The sequence below is a fragment of the Mesoplodon densirostris genome, chromosome 18 (assembly GCF_025265405.1).
Source record: "Mesoplodon densirostris isolate mMesDen1 chromosome 18, mMesDen1 primary haplotype, whole genome shotgun sequence".
NCBI lineage: Eukaryota > Metazoa > Chordata > Mammalia > Artiodactyla > Ziphiidae > Mesoplodon > Mesoplodon densirostris.
This window is the reverse complement of record NC_082678.1, coordinates 40,454,451-40,472,784: the sequence shown is the minus strand read 5'-3', so window position 1 is coordinate 40,472,784 and position 18,334 is coordinate 40,454,451. Positions and strand designations below refer to the sequence as shown.

The following is an 18,334-nucleotide window of genomic DNA, read 5'->3' as shown; positions in this document are numbered from 1 at the left end:
TATTCCCAAATAAGGTCACATTCTGAAATCTGGGAGGCTAGTTCTTCAACATATATTTCTGGGGCATACAATTCACCTTATCACAGTTATGATTATTAATTACCCAGCTATAAGGTGTATATATGCTGTGGTTGACATGGGCTGTGCCTGATAGAATTTGTCCATCGAAGGAAAACCTTTGAGGAATGGTGAGTTGCCAAGCTGGGCTCAGTCCAGTTGCCTTTCTCTCTGTTATCCCACAAAGCCATCTGCAGCGAAAGTCATAAAGAATAAGTGATTCAAAAACACTCTTCACTGCTTTCATTTTCCGTAGCTCAACTCCAAAAGCGACTTGGTGCAATTTGGTTCCATTCCTCTTTGGTTTGCTTTGCTTTTTGGTTTTGTTTTGTGGTCTAAGCTCATCTGGCTGTTCAGAGTTTTCTGCAAATGAGTGAAGCTTTATCTTTCTCTCTGAGTTTTGTTACCGGAGCAGCCATGTCCAGCCGCATCCATCTCCAGCCCAGTGCGGGACGTGGGCAGGTGAAACACAATGCAGCATGCACCCTCCGATGAATGCTCTTTTTAAGTGTTCAGTTGGCTTTTAGCCTAAAGAAACAAAGGAAGTATAATTGAACAGGACATGATAAAACAAATTTTTTAAAACACCCTGTCTGATGAGGAAGATTGATTGCCCTGTTTCCCCAGAAGATCTAATAAGCATGTGATGAATGAAATCTGTGTGATCAAATCCTGCTTTTATTAGTACCCTCTGTAAGGATTTTTAAAGTCTCATCAAATGGTAAACTTTTAGGTAATGGGCATGTTCTCTTCTTTTTTCTTTTTTTTTTTACTTAAAAAATTTTTATTGGAGTATAGTTGATTTACAATATTATGTTAGTTTCTGCTGCACAGCAAAATGAATCAGTTATACATATACATATATCCACTCATTTTTAGATTCTTTTTCCATATAGGTCATTACAGAGTATTGAGAAGAGTTCCCTGTGCTATACAGTAGGTCCTTATTAGTTATCTATTTTATATACAGTAGTGTGTATATGTCAATCCCAATCTCCCAATTTATCCCTCCCCCCCATTCCCCCGGTAACCATAAGTTTGTTTTCTATATCTGTGACTCTATTTCTGTTTTGTAAATAAGTTCAGAGTACCAAAGGATCTTAGAAGCAAGACATACAATGCCATTACCTTGCTGATCACTTTTGGTCAGTCAGCATGTTCTCTTCTTCATTTAAGAATCTCATATGTGGTACCGGGCATTGTTAGCCTTTGAAAAGGCCCCTTGCTGCCTCTCTGAATGCCAGTTTAGCACAGTTGTACTTTGCTACCCAGTCCAATGTAATTAGGTTAATTAGTCATTTCCATTTAGCTTATTAGAAGGTTAGAAATCCCTTTTCCTCATTTGGAAGATTAAACATTGCAACTGTGTTCAACCCAGAGCTTCAAGAAAGTGTGTTTCAGACCCAGCCACGGTAGCTGGGAGCCCTGATCACCGTGTAATTTCCTCAGTTTTGTGGTGACACCAGGGGAGGGTAATGGGACTGCAGGAGGGTTAATGGTGATGCAAGCTGGGAAGAGGGGTGAAGTGGCAGCCTGAAGAGGAAAGTTTGGTCCTCGGCACAGAGAGAAATAATTACCGCAGCTGCAGCTTTTCTCAGCCTGTCAAGGGCCCTCCCACTGGCTGCCCAGATGTCAAACTTTACTAATGAAGCGCTTCCTAAGCACCAGGCAGCCTGCTAGGCCTGAGGCGTACAGAGATGGCTCAGAAAGCTCTTGCCCTCAGGGAACTCACAATCTTGTGGGAGTCCCAGACAAGGAAACCAGTGATTGCAATTCAGTAACTGTAGGAGCCTGCAAAAAGCACAAAGAGGGGCTTTATAGTCTTCAAAGCACTTGTATCTACATTAGAGTATGAGCTATGCAGACAACGGTTACTTGGCCTCATTTTCCAAATGAAAAAGTCAAAGCCCACAAACGTTTAAAAACAGGCTCCACGTCATAAGAGGCTCGTAAGAGGTGATGTTGAGAGCAGAGCTCTCGTCTCCTGGTGCCTCCTCCGCCATCCCCCGTGCCACTCCATGCCACTTCTCAGCACAATGACTGGTGCGTTCCCTGCTCTGCATGCTAAGGGTGAAACTAGGAAGCCACAGAGCCCATGTGAAAGGGCACTTAAGGACTGGACATGTGTTCCTCCACACGGGAGAAGAGGCTGGGCGAGCCCAGGTCAAGTGCACATGTCCTTCTCCAGCCTGATCTCCCCCTTGTCACCTGTAGACCCGTCCTCCACAGTCACACTGCCTTCTACCATGCCCCACACCCTCCCCACTCCAGACTTGGACTCTGTGGATCCTTCCCCATGAAATGCCCTGCCCTTCCCTCTACCTCTCTCTCTGCCCAGCAGAATTCTACATCCCTACTAAGGCCTCCCTCATCTCTTTCTCTTAGCATTGTAAGCTCCCCAAAGGCAAGTGTATTTTTTTGGTTCGCATTTGTATTCCCAAGTACCTGGCATGTAACAGGCATCCAATAAATATCAAATGAATGAATGATTTCACATAACAAGAATGGAGAATTCCTTAAAACTCATGGCACTGCAGTAGGTGCTTTGGAGACAGTCTAGCTTTTAATCTCATTAGAGAGATCGAACACACAAGTGGAGTTGAGTGACCACAGAAAGGCTGTAGGTAAGCAACCGCCTAAGTGAGTAACGTTTACCTGGGCACTCTGAAGAAATAGGATGGACCCCACCCAAAATGCGGTTCCCACGTCCAGACTGATGGTGCCTTGCGCATAACTAGAAGGCACGAAAGAGTTTATTACTCACATAATGAGACTTTCTGGGCAGAGCAGGGGAGTTCCCAAGCAGTCTGAAATCGGCTTGAGAGAGCCTGGAAAGGAGGTGTCTTGGGGGTGTTCTGGTCATTGGGGAGTGGGGCGGGGCTTGCACGATACAATGTCCCTTCGGCACCAAAGGAGGGAGCACCCAGGCTTACCTGTCAGCTTGTCCTGGAGTGGAGCAGAAGAGGAAGAGGGAGGGGTAAGGCTTTAAGGTGACCAGCAGTCACACATCCTATATTAAAGGTACCAACTCTGTGAGTAGCTCCAAGTGGTCCACAAAAGAAGGGTAGGAGGGCTGTGCGTTCTAGGTTAGAGAGGTGGACGTGACTGATTTTGAACTGGACTTTAACAACTTGTAGAACCTTGACAAACAATCGTGACCAGTGCAAGAAAGGAAAGGAGTGGAATTTGGTGGAGAAGAGAACAGGACCACTCCCGTGGTGAAACTAGTGTGAACAAGGCACCAAGTTGGGAGGTCATCTGGCACAGTTCCAGGGCTGAGGGCAGATGTGTGTGGACAGAGGAGGGAGGAAATGGGCCACCTGGTTAGCTGGATGGATTGGGGGGAAGCCCTAAATGAAGAGATTTGATTCACATGTTATGCCTTGGGGTTTAATGCTTAGGGAAGCAGGTGACACAGAGAAATGTTAGAGTTGGCATTAACACAAAGTCAGTGTTTCTAGAGACATTTTGAGAGAGGAATTGACAGGTGTTGCTGGCAGAGAGAGTATGGGAATGAAAGAGAAGAGTCACTGACTTCAAGTGTCCGGGCTCTGTGACCAGAAAAATCACAGCATCCCTTCTTGTCCCTCTTCCCATGCAGTACCCTCAAGGGAGGTGCTGCTCAGTCTCCACAGCTAATCATTTCCCAAACCTTGCATATTATTGGAACAGTTTGCTGACGGTAAGCTAATCAAAATCCTTCCTCTACCTTGAGTTTACCGGGGGGGAAGATTCAAGACTCCAGAAAAGAGTATAAATGAGAGAGAATTATGTCTATAATACCACCTTGCCTCCCGCCAACCCCCAGCACAATGAAGATGACAGCTTTCTGGAGAAACTGCATTTCAGAGCAAGATTCCCTGAAATTTTTCAGGCACTTTCATCAATGGAAGAATTCTATAATCTGGATCGGGACGTTGAGGGATCCGCCAAGGGCTGGAAAAAGTTTGTCGAATCAGAATGTCCTGAGAAGGAGAATTTCCCCCAGGAGTGGAAGAACAAGACAGGCCTGCAGCGCCTCTGCATGATAAGAGCCATGCGGCCTGACCGGATGACCTATGCCATGAGGTAGGGACAGAGTGGTGGCGAAGCCAGGATGGGTGTGGCCAGACCAGCAGGGCTGAGCACAAAGGCCACAAGTTTATCGTGATGGGAGCCTTTGTACCAACAACCAAAATCCCATGAGGCCCGTTGCTCTGTGTTTGCCATGTATTGTCTTAATTAATCTAAGTGGACCATTTGGGAAGAGGTGCTCATCAATATTAGCACTGGGGAAGGAGGCGGATCACATCTAATGTGGCAGGAGATGTGAGATCCAGAGGACAGATGGAAAGATCATCCTTGGCGGGAAGAACACCCCTTTCTTTACAAAAGACAGAGAGAGGTGGGTGTGACTGTAGCAGAGGTGGTAAAAGCATGGCAGGAAATTGAGCAAGGTTTTGTCTCATGACTTCCATTCCCTCTGAGGAGTAGGAAGCAAGATCTCGCTGCGTTTGTGTGAAAGGGGAGGTGGCAGGGTTGGAGATTTGGGGAATGTGCAAAAGATCTGAAATAGGATCCGTGAAAAAATGGGAGACGGCTGACCAGGGAAACAAAGAATTCCAAGCGGCATTGAGGGCCCACCTAGTGAAATCCTGCATTTGTAGGGGCGCCAGCCTTCACCACTGGATGATTTTCTATAGCTGCATCCAACAGCCCTAGGGTAGATTCAGAGCATGGATCCCTGGTGGAATAAGAGTTAGGGAAGGGCAGTGTGTGGTACTGGCAGAGAATGATTAGAAGTCACAGGCCGTGCAACCTACAGAGATGGTGAATTAGCAGCTGCCTGGCGCTGGAGGGTAGGAATAGGAATTCTCTAAATAGGCAGGAGAATCTTATTGCAGGCTTAAAGTGTTCTAAAACTGGATTATCATGAAGATTACAATTCCGTGAATTTATTAAACATTATTGAATAGTATACTAAAAATTGGTGAATTTTATGGTATGTCGATTGTACCTCAAGAAAGTTGTTTTTTAAAAAAAAAGAAAAGAGGAAGTTACAGGCCATGGAGCCTACACTGGATTGAACAAGACTTGTAGTGACAAGAATAAGGGGATGATAAAAAAAGAAAGAAAAAAAAACCACCAGGGAGGCCAAGATACTGAAAATCCTGCATTTGTGGTACCAATACAGGTAAAGAATAAGTTAACTAAGGATAAATTACTAAAAGACCTGTAAGGATGGAAAGCTTTGGTCAGAGAGTGAGACGTTTCCATTTATGGTTTCAGACATAGAAAAAGTTCCCAAGTGACCACAAGGATGAGGATGTGGCCTCGGAATCAGGTGGCTGACATGGGGAGGAATTGAAGATTGTTAAGAATCTGGAGGATTGTCCACATGGATGCTTATGTCACTCAGGCTGGTGGAGAGACAGTCCATGAGCCAAAGTCCAAGTGATGAGTGAATGAGTAAAGGAACCAAAGGAGCAGTGGACGACATTGCTGTGCAGGGGTTGTGGTGGTACAGTCAGGGCAAACGAGCCTCAGTGGAGCCACACGAGTGGGAAAGAAAGGGTTCAGAAGTAATGGTCATCCGTGAGCAGGACCGTGATCCCAGCTCCCAGTACTGAGAATGCGCCCAGCTGAGAAGGGTACAGGGAAAATAGTGTCCTTGCGGGAGCTTTTAAGGCCAAGAGTTAGGCCGGATTGTCAGAAAGTGGTTACAACTGCAAGGTTTTGTTTAGCCCGAAATGGGACATAGGAAAAGGAACATTGATAAGTGGAGTAAGGTGAAAGGCAACACAGAGAATGATAGAACGTGAGGGACTAGAAGCCTGGAGGGCCTTAAATCATGGATAGGGACGGAGGATCCCAGGGATACAATGTATGGAGGGTTTAGCTGCCTGCAAGCTTCCGGAAGGCGTTGCTCCTGGCAGGCTTCTGATGGGTGGTGGTGATGTGACAGGACATCCCAGCTCCACAGAGGAGTCAGTGGTGGCCTGGCTGGATGGGGATCCAGAAGGAGCCCTGATCCAGGTGAGCAGGTGCACACCCAGCAGCAAAGGTTGTAAGTGTCGACTTAATCAGTAAGTAGTGCTTGGCGTTGGTCCTGGCTCTGTAATTGCCAAGCCATGATCTTGAGCACACCCTTCCATTTCTATAGACCTCTGTTGCTCAAATGTTATTATTCTGTGACTGATATACACACATGGACCTTCTTTTATTCCTGGCAGAGATTTTATTGAGGAGAAGTTAGGAAGCAAATATGTGGTGGGAAGAGCACTGGACTTTGCAGCCTCTTTTGAAGAATTGGGACCAGCCACTCCCATGTTTTTTATCCTGTCTCCAGGGGTGGACCCACTGAAGGATGTGGAAAATCAAGGTAAGAAAACCTCATTATGGAGCCAAGCCTGCACCAGCCCCATGCACTGTCACTCTGCGTCTGTCAGCTTCTCTTTTCCTGATTCAAGGTTCATTTTGCAATGCTTGATATTTGCTAACCCTACAGAAATCAGGGTAATTGCTGAACCAACCCCAGGGGATCATGAACAGAGGGAGGACTGCTCTGGGATGTAAGGTAGCAGGTTCATGAGGAGACCTTGTCCCACCACCCACCCACCCATTCCCCTTCCTGTGGCTGGAGCAGTTATTCTGAAAAACAAGTACAGTCCTTTTACAGGCTCCTAGTGCCCTCAGGATGAGGTCCAAACACCTTAACGTGGCTTACAGGGAGCTTCGTCCTCCAGTCCCTCCCTATCTCTCCAGCCTATTTTCCATTATTAGTTTCCTATTGCTGCTATAACAAATTATCACAAACTTAGAGGCTTAAAATAACACTAACTATTATTTTACAGTTCTGGAGGTCAGAAGTCATACATGGGGCTTACTCTCTCCCCCTTTCCCTCATAAGGACCCCTATGACTATATCAGGCCCACTCAGATAACCCAGGATAGTCTCCCCATCTGGAGGTCTTTAACCACATCTGCAGAGTCTCTTTTGCCTGTAAAGTCACATATATTCACAGATTCCAGGATTTAGAACATGGGCATCTTTGGGCACTCCTTGTTCTGCCTACATTTCCCTACTCCCCTCTTTTTCACTCTACATGGAAGCCATTCCATTCTCCCAAACATTCTGTTCCCCCTCTGGCATCCCCTTCACCAGGCTACCTTCTACTCATCCTTCAGATAGCAGTTTCAATGTCACCACCTCCAGGAAGCCCTACTTGATTTCCAAGGTGCTAGGTACCCCTCCCCATGTGCTCTTAGAGCACCCTTCTGTCTATATATCACATTGTAATCGTCTAGTGACTACTACGGTATCTTCATGTGAGAGTGAGTGCTCTGGGAATAGATGTCCTTTTCAAGGTAGTATTCAAGTTCCTATCTCTGTATTTTCACGTGCTAGGCACTCAGTATACATTAAATAGGACTTCCCTGGTGGCGCAGTGGTTAAGAATCCGCCTGCCAATGCAGGGGACACGGGTTCCATCCCTGGTCTGGGAAGATCCCACATGCCACAGAGCAACTAAGCCCATGTGCCACAACTACTGAGCCTGCACTCTAGAGCCCACAGGCCACAACTACTGAGCCCACGTGCCACAACTACTGAAGCCTGTGTGCCTAGAGCCCGTGCTCCACAGCAAGAGAAGCCACCGCAATGAGAAACCCGTGCACCGCAACAAAGAGTAGCCCCAGCTTGTGCAACTAGAGAAAGCCCGTGCACAGCAACGAAGACCCAATGCAGGCAAAAATAAATAAATAAAAGAAAATAAATACATTTTAAAAATATATCTTAAATAAAGGGATGAGCAAATGGATGACTAATCAAAACTATAAAACTAGCAAAACTAGGGAGTTCCCTGGCAGTCCCGTGGTTAGGACTCCACACTTTCACTGCCATGGCCCCGGGTTCAATCCCTGGTCAGGGAACTAAGATCCTTCAAGCCTCGTGGCGTGGCCAAGGGGAAAAAAACAGCTAGCAAAACTACACATGTTGCAAAGTTAAATAAGGACTCAGCAGGTTTTTACAGAGCCAAGTCTTTATGGATGAGAATCTAGACCAGGTAATACACCTCCATGAAAGGAATCTACACCTGGTGTAGATCTAGAGCCTGGTGTTTGGCTCTAAAGAATAGATGAGTTCTGTATAAAGAAGAGAATTATCTTATTCACTAATTTAATGTATATTTTTGTAATCTCCTAAAAAGTTCAAGTAACATATTTTTTAAATACCTGTAATAAAGAATTTAAAACGAAAAGCAATAGTTCTCAGCTCCAGCCCTTCCCACACCCAGTCCACCTTCCCAGACACTGGGGTTTTGCCTATTTCTGAATTTATTCCTTCTGACAATTGTTTCTCTATTTCCTACTAATAATTTATATCATTATTTCTGAATTTATCAAGTTTCAGTATCTATTTATTCCCTGGTATGAAAAATAGGAATTTAGATCCCATTACTGCCAACCAATTGGCTTCATCCTAGATTTGGTAGCATAAGTCATCAGGAAAAAAATCACGGGAAGTAAAATTTCTGAATCTTTTGGTGTCTAAAAAGACTTCAGTTTTGCCCACATACTCTTTTAATAGTTCTGCTATTAAGGTCCAAAATGATTTTTACTCAGAATGTGTCCACACTGCTCAGTTGTCTCCTAGAATTCAGTTTTATTCATATGAGGCCATATGCTAGTAGGGTGCTATTCTTCCCTTGTTTCTTTGTTGGTGACCTACTTTTATTCCCTGGAAACTTTAGGATCATCTTTCTACCTTGTGTTCTGAAATTTCATGAGCTGAGTTAGGTGTGGGTGTTTTTCATTCACCTGCTCAGCACTCAGCCTGCCTTTTCAAGTGGGAGAGTCACACCTCTCTTTATCTCTGGAAATTTTATTCTATCATTTTTAGTAAATATCACCACCATTCAGCAAGTTGCTCATGCCGGAAACCTGGGAATCAGTCACCCTAGACCACTCCTCCACTACCTACCACATCTAGTCCTATTGCTTCTACCTTCTAAATGTGTTTCAAATGAGTCTAATTGTTTCATTGTGTCTCCCTCCTCTGAGTCACCACATCTCTCACTGGACTATCACAATAGCCTCCTAAGTTATGCCGGTTCTCCTCCCCAACCTGCAATTTTTGCTGCTCTTACGGCCAGACTCATCTTGCTGAATCTCAGATCTGATTGTTATCATTCTCCCTCTTAAATCGCTCTCGTGGTTCCCCACTGTTCTCAAGGTAATGTCCAGTACTATAAACATGGTCTCTGTGACCTGCATGGCCTGGCCTTTCTGTCCAGCCTTGGATCTTACATTCCCTCAAACTCACACTTCTCCGGCCACATGGCTCTTTTAGGTTCTCCATCATGAGCTCTCCTGGCCCAGGGTGTTTTCTCAAGCAATTCCTTTTACCTGAAATACTTCTCCCCAGCTCTTCAGTCCAATGCCTGCCAATCCTGCAGGGATCAGCTTCTCCTGACCTCTGCACAAGACCATTTGGTTCCCCCTTATACATATATTTGCTTCCGAGCATTTAATACAATTCTAATTAGACCCTTCTTTTACAATTTTAACTTACGTTTGCCTACCTGCATGTCACTAAGACCCTAGGGGTCAAGGACCGTGTCATCTTGCTCGTCATTTTCTTACCAGTGCCTAAAAGCGTAACTAGCACAGAGAGGTACTCAGTAAATATTAGTTGAATGAATTAACAAACGAGTGAATAAATGAGCGTAAGAACTGTTGTTATTGCTATGTTATTCCTGACTTTCACTTTTTCATAGATTCTGTATTCCTTCTGTCCCATGGAGGTTTTATTCCTTTCATAATGACAAATCTAGTCTCCTCATTTTTATTCAGTATTTTCCTTTTCGGAAGCTTTCATATACCCTGTTTATGAGCAATTTCCTACTATTCTTTGCCAATTGACCCCCAGCTATTATTCCATCATGTAGTTTGAAGCTTTCTGTCATTTCACGCAAGCTGACCTGTACCTGAACCGTATTGGTTATTTGTCTCTGAATAAATCACCTCAGCCCTGCCCTTTGCTTCATCTTAACGCATATTTCCCGACCAGAGGCAATATTGCTGTTCATCAGCTAGAGATTACCTGGGCACCTGTGCCTCTTTCTCTCTCTCTTCCTCCCCCTCTGCGTTCTGGATGGTTTGATTCGTTTTCTCAGGCACCCATTTAGAACATATACTCTGGTGACATCGTGTGCTCCACATCTTGGATCTAATCATTCTGCCTGATGGACTCATTCTCAGGTTTGGAATCCACATAACTGACTCACTTTCCCCTATGTACCCTAGGCCCCCGCTTATTCAGGAAGCTTACTGTCTCTGTGCTTGGGCAGAGTCTGTGCATCAGACTCCATCAGACACTGTTTTACCCCATGTAGACGCAGACAAAGCTTGGCAGATGAAAGATTTTGTTCCCCCATCCTCACTCCAGCCCTCCTCCCGAAATGCATGAACCCACAGACAGACAAAATTCTGTATATGATTTTGGGAGTTCTCTAAGCTTCTGAAGCTCATCCATTGACACTTGGTTAAGAATCTGTGCTTTTCTAAGAATCTGAAAAAGAATAGGTATATGTATATGTATAACTGAATCACTTTGCTGTACACCTGAAACTAACACAACATTGTAAATCAACTATACTCCAATATAAAATAAACATTTTTTAATTAAAAAATTTTTTTTAAAGAATCTAAGCTTTTCTGGCAGTTTTGTGCCTCTTAGTCTCCTCTAAGATTTTCCTTCCTCACAGTTTTGAAGGAGGAGGAGGACAGAATTCCATCCACTTTCCTTGGCCTATGTTTTAACATGAACCCACTTCCACCCACCCGCACAGCATTCCTTCTTGCCTTCGCAGATTAATCCTTTACCTTCTCTCTCTTCTCATCACCTTCTTCCTCAATGAGCCACACTTCCTTATTTGCACGATTATTTTTGCTTTTCCTTCATCTAAAAGCAATCACCCATCGTTTCCAATCACCCCCTAATACCTTCCTCCCAGGGTTCCTGTGAAGATAAGAATGAAATCTCAGATGTGAAAAGGCTTTGAAACATTAAAAGTACAGTAGCATTGTACGGCATTAAAATGACGATGATGATGCGTCTATTCTTTGAGGCAGCTCGGTTTGCTCCTTCCTTTACATCCTTTTGTCACATCCTTTCAAAGCACAGTATCGTCCTCGGCCCTCCCAACAGAGGACGTCCCCTTTCCACCCTTACAAGGCACCTTCTCTGGTCCTTCTTTGACTTGACTCTTGCATGATCTTGCTTGGTCTCCATCCTCCTTTGTCCAATTACCTGGCATTGACAAAATGCTTCCGTTTATCTACCACTTTGGCTTTCCACTGCCTCCTCTTCCTCTTTCCAATGTGCTGGTCAGAGGAGGAGTTCCTTTAGATTTTTGTCAACCTGCTACCAGATGTGTTCAAAGAAACAGTTTTCAATTCGGTGTCTTTGCAGCTAGATTATCAACACTTTGCTTAGAGCCTCTTTTTCATTGTTCCTGACTCCATTCTCTTTTTCTTAAGCGTCAGTTGAAGTTGGCTAGGATGGAGCAAGTACAGTCTTTACAGAGCAGCTTCCAGACTGGCAGAGTGTAGTTTCTGTGTGGAGGGACACTCATCCATCTGTTCATGTGCTGGGGATGGGGGACACCTCTTCCACTGAGAAGGGGCTGTGCAGGGATGGGGATGGAACAGGGATGTGCGCAGAGGCAGATACAATGGCAGTAAATGGAAGGTGTTCTACCAGATGGCAGATGTTTTGTCGGGCAGAGGGAGCAGTAGAGAGTGAAGCAAAGTGCTGAGCATAAGAAGCGGGGCAGCCATTAGGAAGTTTAAAGGAAGAGGGGAGTGGACAACGTAGCCAACTTCTGGACGTGAAAGATTACCAGACACTCTCACAAGACAGAATCATCAGCTTGTGGTGGCACCAATTCACTCAGTGTGTTATTTTTTCTCTTGTATTCACTCATAGACTTGTCCAGGGTTGTGGTTTTACAAAAGTTGGGGGATGCAGACATAGAATGGGCAATGGAGTGAAGAATTTTATAAGATCATGGCTCAAATGAAGGATTATTGGGTCCATCTTAAAATAAGAGGGAGGTAAAGATGAAGGTTAGAAAAAACAGAGGAGCCAATGGACTCGTTTTGCTGACATAGAATAATATGCGAGGAGGAGTAAGAGAATGAGCAGTCTGGACAGTAGGAAGTTAGAGTTGTGAGTATATATGAAAGAATGATGTGCCAGATGTGGGAGAGTTTGCAGGGATAATCAAGGCCTCGGTACAGCCACTGGGAATGGGAAACAGAAATGGAAAGAAATTCTTTGAAGATGAGGAAGCATGAGGCTGGGTGTTGGCTGAGTCATCCATAGTGGCATTAAAGCTCACCAAGATAATGATGAGACAGAAAATATGGAATATTTTAAACCAAGTTCCAAAACCCCTAATAAAAGTGACTCTCTCTGGGAAGTTGATAGAAGGCAGAAAACATAAAAGTTAGTAGGCAATGTAGCCAGTAGCATGTGCTTTAGAAGAGAGCACATGTGTTAGTATACGGTATTTGTTTTTCTCTTTCTGACTTACTTCACTCCGTATGACAGACTCTGGGTCCATCCACCTCACTACAAATAACTCAATTTCATTTCTTTTTATGGCTGAGTAATATTCCATTGTATATATGTGCCACATCTTCTTTATCCATTCATCTGTTGATGGACACTTAGGTTGCTTCCATGTCCTGGCTATTGTACATAGAGCTGCAATGAACATTTTGGTACATGTCTCTTTTTGAATTATGGTTTTCTCAGGGTACATGCCCAGTAGTGGGATTGCTGGGTTGTATGGTAGTTCTATTTTTAGTTTTTTAAGGAACCTCCATACTGTTCTCCATAGTGGCTGTTCCAATTCACATTCCCACCAACAGTGCAGGAGGGTTCCCTTTTCTCCACACCCTCTCCAGCATTTATTGTTTGTAGATTTTTTGATGATGGCCATTCTGACCGGTGTGAGATGATGTCTCACCATATGCTAACACATATATATGGAATCTAAGGGAAAAAAAAAGGTCATGAAGAACCTAGGGGCAAGATGGGAATAAAGACACAGACCTACTAGAGCATGGACTTGAGGATATGGGGCGGGGGAAGCTGTGACAAAGTGAGAGAGAGGCATGGACATGTATACACGACCAGACGTAAAACAGACAGCTAGGGCTTCCCTGGTGGTGCAGTGGTTGAGAGTCCGCCTGCTGATGCAGGGGACACAGGTTCGTGCCCCGGTCCGGGAGGATCCCATGTGCCGCGAGCGGCTGGGCCCGTGAGCCATGGCCGCTGAGCCTGCGTGTCCGGAGCCTGTGCTCCGCAACGGGAGAGGCCACAGCAGTGAGAGGCCCACACACACACACACACACACACACACACACACACACAAAACAGATAGCTAGTGGGAAGTAGCCGCATAGCACAGGGAGATCAGCTCGGTGCTTTGTGACCGCCTGGAGGGGTGGGATAGGGAGGGTGGGAGGGAGGGGGACGCAAGAGGGAAGAGATATGGGAACAGATGTATATGTATAACTGATTCACTTTGTTATAAAGCAGAAACTAACACACCATTGTAAAGCAATTATACTCCAATAAAGATGTTAAAATAAATAAATATTAAATTAAATTTAAAAAACGAAAGAGAGCACATGAAAGGTTTTTCATACAAGAGTGGAGAAGAAATAGCCTGCAAGTAATAAGACAAGGCTAGAAGGATGTTCCCCTTCCTCCCAGCTGCAGGGGTATGTGGAGCTAGGCGGAGAGCCACGGACGCTGTAATGTCCTCAGACTGGAGCTCGTGGAGGAACGGCCACCAAGATGCTCAGGGAGGTTCACAGTGTGGCCGGCTCCTGGTGACACCACCATACGGGGCGCTGGAAGGAAGATCCGAAAGGGAAAGAGGAGCTGAAGGCAGGGGGCTGGGGGCCTGGAAGCCGTAGCACATGGAATTCGAACTAATCTTTAGCTAAGCCCTCTTTTCCTGTACCCTTTGTCTGTGAACAAAGAAAAGTAGGGTCTTTGTGAGCAGAAATGTCACTGAGGCTATCTAATAATCCCAGCATCTTTATCCTGTTCTTTTTCTCTGGAATAAGTTGTTCATATTCTTGGCTCTAAAGCTGACATCAAATCTATTGCCAGCTAGGATTTATAGAGTTTAATAAGGGTATTTCTTGGGTTCATCTCAGTTGAATCTGTAATAACTATTCCTCACTACAAAAAGTCATCATCTTGTTTGGTCTCGTACAGTTAAAGAACACACTATAGTTTTGTTTTAGTGCTTTAAAGACACATCCAATATTGACAGTGTTCTTTAAATTTTCTTGCACAAGTATCAAACTGCAACTTCAGTTTTAGTTCCCCTGAAACTAAATTTGCTAAGTACAGACTTTTATTCTTTTTCTCTTTTAAATTTCTCCTCTTTTCTCTTGTGCACCTCACCTTCTTAGAAAAATTGATTGACAATTCCTTCATGGTATTACACATTTTTTGATCCTTTTGTCTAAAGAATATTATGTAATTTCTCTAAATTTTTAATTATTTTTTTAAATTTTATTTATTTATTTATTTTTGGCTGTGTTGGGTCTTCGTTTCTGTGTGAGGGCTTCCTCTAGTTGTGGCAAGTGGGGGCCACTCTTCACCGCGGTGCGCGGGCCTCTCACTGTCGTGGCCTCTCTTGTTGCGGAGCACAGGCTCCAGACGCTCAGGCTCAGTAGTTGTGGCTCACGGGCCTAGTTGCTCCGCGGCATGTGGGATCTTCCCAGACCGGGGCTCGAACCTGTGTCCCCTTCATCGGCAGGCAGATTCTCAACCACTGCGCCACCAGGGAAGCCCTCCAAACTTTATTGGGTTGGGTGAATAGCTGGTGTCCAAGCAGAACTGGCTGCCTATATTAAGCTTATTTCTTTGTGAGAAGTCTTTCTTGGGCTTGCAGAGCAACTCTTGAGCATCCGCCTTGCTCCAGTGACCCAGCTGTGACACGTGCATTTGCATGGCCGTTCCCTTACTCCATTCCCGACAATGAGATACAAGCATTCACACCTACGCAGCCAAGCCCCTTCTTGGCTGGCCTCTTGCCTCTCTTCACTCTCATTCATGCAAAATGACAAGGTTCTTTGTGGTGGGAATAACAGGGAGGAGGTTCATATGGCGTAAAGTCCAGGAAGCCCAACTACCCGAGTCCTGGTCCTCTTGGCCTCGCCTCGCAGTAAGCTTCCAGGGAAAATATATATTATTATTAATATATTCCGGGGACAAAGCACGTTAGACCTGGCCACGCCCACACGCTTGCTACTCTTCGAGCCTTTCACTCTCTAGGATGGCGGCCCAATGCCTGCTCTTCAGGTGGAGGCTGCACAGAAGGGCAGCGGCACGTGTGCCCACTCTTGGGGATGTCAACTGAAAAAAAAGCACGACATGAGAGTCGTGAGTTAAGTTTTCTCGGGGGCAAAATGAGGACTGTAGCCTGGGAGACAGCAACTTGGAGGTCAGTGTGCGTGTGGTTTTGATGAGGGGGGCACGCAGTCAGGCACACGTGTTTGCAGAAGAGCAGACGTCACCATGAAGGACTGGAGTGCTTTTCTAGATGTGAGGACACGTAAGAACTGGACTCATAAAATCTTCTCCTGAGAATTCCTAACTGTCTGAAGACCTGTTCTGCCAGTTCTTCCCAGAGCACAGAGGGCCTCATTCCTGGTCTCCACCGTGAGCTCCTTTCATAGGGTGTTGAAGGTCATCGGCTACAGTAGCTAGTGACTTAATCCTTGTACAGGCAGATGGCAAGCGCCAGTTTTTAGTTGGCAGGGATTAAGTGAGGAGGGAGGGGTGAAGCATTTTGTCGAGACAAGTGCTTCCTTCTCTTTGGGAACAAAAAGCTGGAAGATGCAGCAACCACCGCCCCCCCACCCCGCGCCGTGAAGGAAGAGGGTCCGTGTGTGAGGTCGGGCTGCACGGCTTCCCGCAGCCTGCGATGGGGGAGCCGCATGGAGGTGTGCGTTTCCTCGTGAACACTCAATGGCATTAGAGGCAATAATGACCACTCCCTGCCCCTTTTAGGTAAAAAACTCGGATACACCTTCAACAACCGGAACTTTCACAACGTGTCTTTGGGCCAAGGACAGGAGGTAGTGGCTGAGGCTGTGCTGGACCTGGCTGCCAAGAAAGGCCACTGGGTTCTTTTGCAGGTACGCCCCCTCTGCCCTGCTGGGGTCACTCTTGACCCCGTCCCTGGGTCGACGCCCGCAGCCCCTGGGCTGCCTTTCCTTCCGTGCCCTCGTCCCTGACTTCCCAGTCTTCTCCCTGCAGTCCTGCCCCGTGTGTTCTGCTCCTCAGCGCCCCACCTCAGTACTCTCGCTCCTCCCCCACTCTCTCTGGTTTCAATGGCGCCCCGTCCAGAAGCAGGCCTGTTCTCGCGGCACTGCGTGCTCAGGAGGCCGCCGTTCACCTGGAGGCTGCTGACCTCTTCCCAGGCATTCCATGGAGCACTGCTCTGCTCTGCCTTTCCACGTGTCACGTGTTACAGGCTCTTCATTACATGCGTGACTAGAGCATCACACGTGTAACCAGGGCTGAGTCTCTTCACTGAGAGTTCATGCTGGGGTCGGGAATCTGGAACACCTACCATTGTAGGAATACCTACAGCACTTCTTGTACATGTTTTACTAAACATGTACAAGAAGTAAAGGCTGCCCCTCCCGAATCACGGCCTGTCCTCTTGTTCCCGTTTCCGCAGCTTGCATGGATCCTGGGGCTGCGGGGCGCGGAGCGAGTGGCTGACTCCTCTCTTCTTCCGCAGCCACCTCTGTGAGGGCACCCATGGCTACGTGGAAACCACTTACGCTGTGGCTGTGTCCTTCACTGCATTTTCTTGGGGAAAGAGACATTCCTTATTTACCTTTGGCACCCAGCACACCACCGTGAACACAGTAGACTCTCAACCAAAGCCCGTGGGGTAAAAGAATCAATGAAGAAATCAGTGAAGGAAGGACACATGGAAAAGCCAGTCCCTCACCTCCCATCTGGCTTTGATTACCGAGAACTTCCTCTGTCTCCTGATGACTCACTGTACACTTCTTGCTGTTGGGTTTTCATCCTTAATTATCCCATTATTTATTTGGAGCCTAGCAGCAGAGGGATCTGCTATTCCCTGGGACGCTTTTCCAGAAACAGTGGGAATCTAAGGAGAAAAGAGAATGACAGTGGGGTTCCTGCTTCTTCCCACTAGATCAGCTCGGTGCTGGGAGGGTGTGACCTCCCCAACTGTCTCAGGCTCATTTGCCAAAGAGACCCCCTTCTGGGCACTAGCACCTTCAGGAACCCAGCCCCCCAGACGGTGAGCAGAGAGCGTTTCCTCCCCCTGCTACCTACCGGCTGCCCTAATGTGGTTTCTGAGAGACCTCCAGGGTGAAACTCAGACGCTGGCATTCCTGAAGCAGTGGCAGAGTTTCTCACTGCCGGCCAGTGGTGCTGCCTGGCTCATGGAGCCCTGGCTCTCCAGGCAGCCAGCAAACTCTCCGGCTCCCACAGAGTGATGACAACTGAATGCTTTCATTTAACAGAGTTTCATTTCAGCAATCGCTACGAACTCCTGCATAGCATTTCACAGTATACAAAGCCCTTTCAAATCCATTACCTTTGGTTTTTTGCAGCAACCCTGGGAAGTAAGTATGGAAAATATTATTGTTATTTCTCTTTTCATAGAAGAGAAAGTAGCACTCAGAGACCAGATTGCTGTGGCCCAAGCACTGTGCTCTGTGCCAATCTGTGTATTTAAGGCTCTCTGCAAGCAGGCTTCCTCAAATATGTATCAAGGAGCTTTTATCTATCCATCATAATGAAACTGATTGCAATGAAGCAAAGTGACTATCCTTGCTAGAGTGAAAAGTGCATGCTGCAAGGTAGTGCTAAGAAATAAATGTCGTTTTACACAGACAGACAGACAGGGATTTTGTTGGGGGAGGAGAAGGGCTCAAAGACCAGACAGAGGAGCTTGGGCTTGTAGTAGGGGCTTTCTCTGTCTGGGAGCAGCACTGTCTCAGTGTGGTTTAGGAAGATAAGTTTGGCAACAATTAGCTGAATGGTTTCGAGAGGGGCAGGGGAGGAAGGAAAGCTAGCTAGAAGTTTAAATCAGTGCTTTTCAAGTCTTAACATGCATACAAATCACTGGAGGATCTTATTAAAATCCACTAATTCGGTAAGTCTGAGTCTGCATTTCTAACTGGCTTCCAGGTAAGGCCAACATTG

The 18,334-nt window shown here is 46.0% G+C and overlaps 1 protein-coding gene across 2 annotated transcripts in view; it reads left to right on the top strand.

The window, feature by feature from the left end:
- Positions 1 to 18,334, top strand: part of DNAH9 (dynein axonemal heavy chain 9) — a 314,223-nt gene that overhangs the window by 271,350 nt on the left and 24,539 nt on the right. For both annotated transcript variants that reach the window (XM_060082642.1, XM_060082641.1), the window contains exons 60-62: positions 3,932 to 4,125; positions 6,270 to 6,418; positions 16,148 to 16,275. In XM_060082642.1, coding sequence (XP_059938625.1) covers positions 3,932 to 4,125; positions 6,270 to 6,418; positions 16,148 to 16,275 — 471 coding nt within the window. The remainder of the gene's footprint in view (positions 1 to 3,931; positions 4,126 to 6,269; positions 6,419 to 16,147; positions 16,276 to 18,334) is intronic.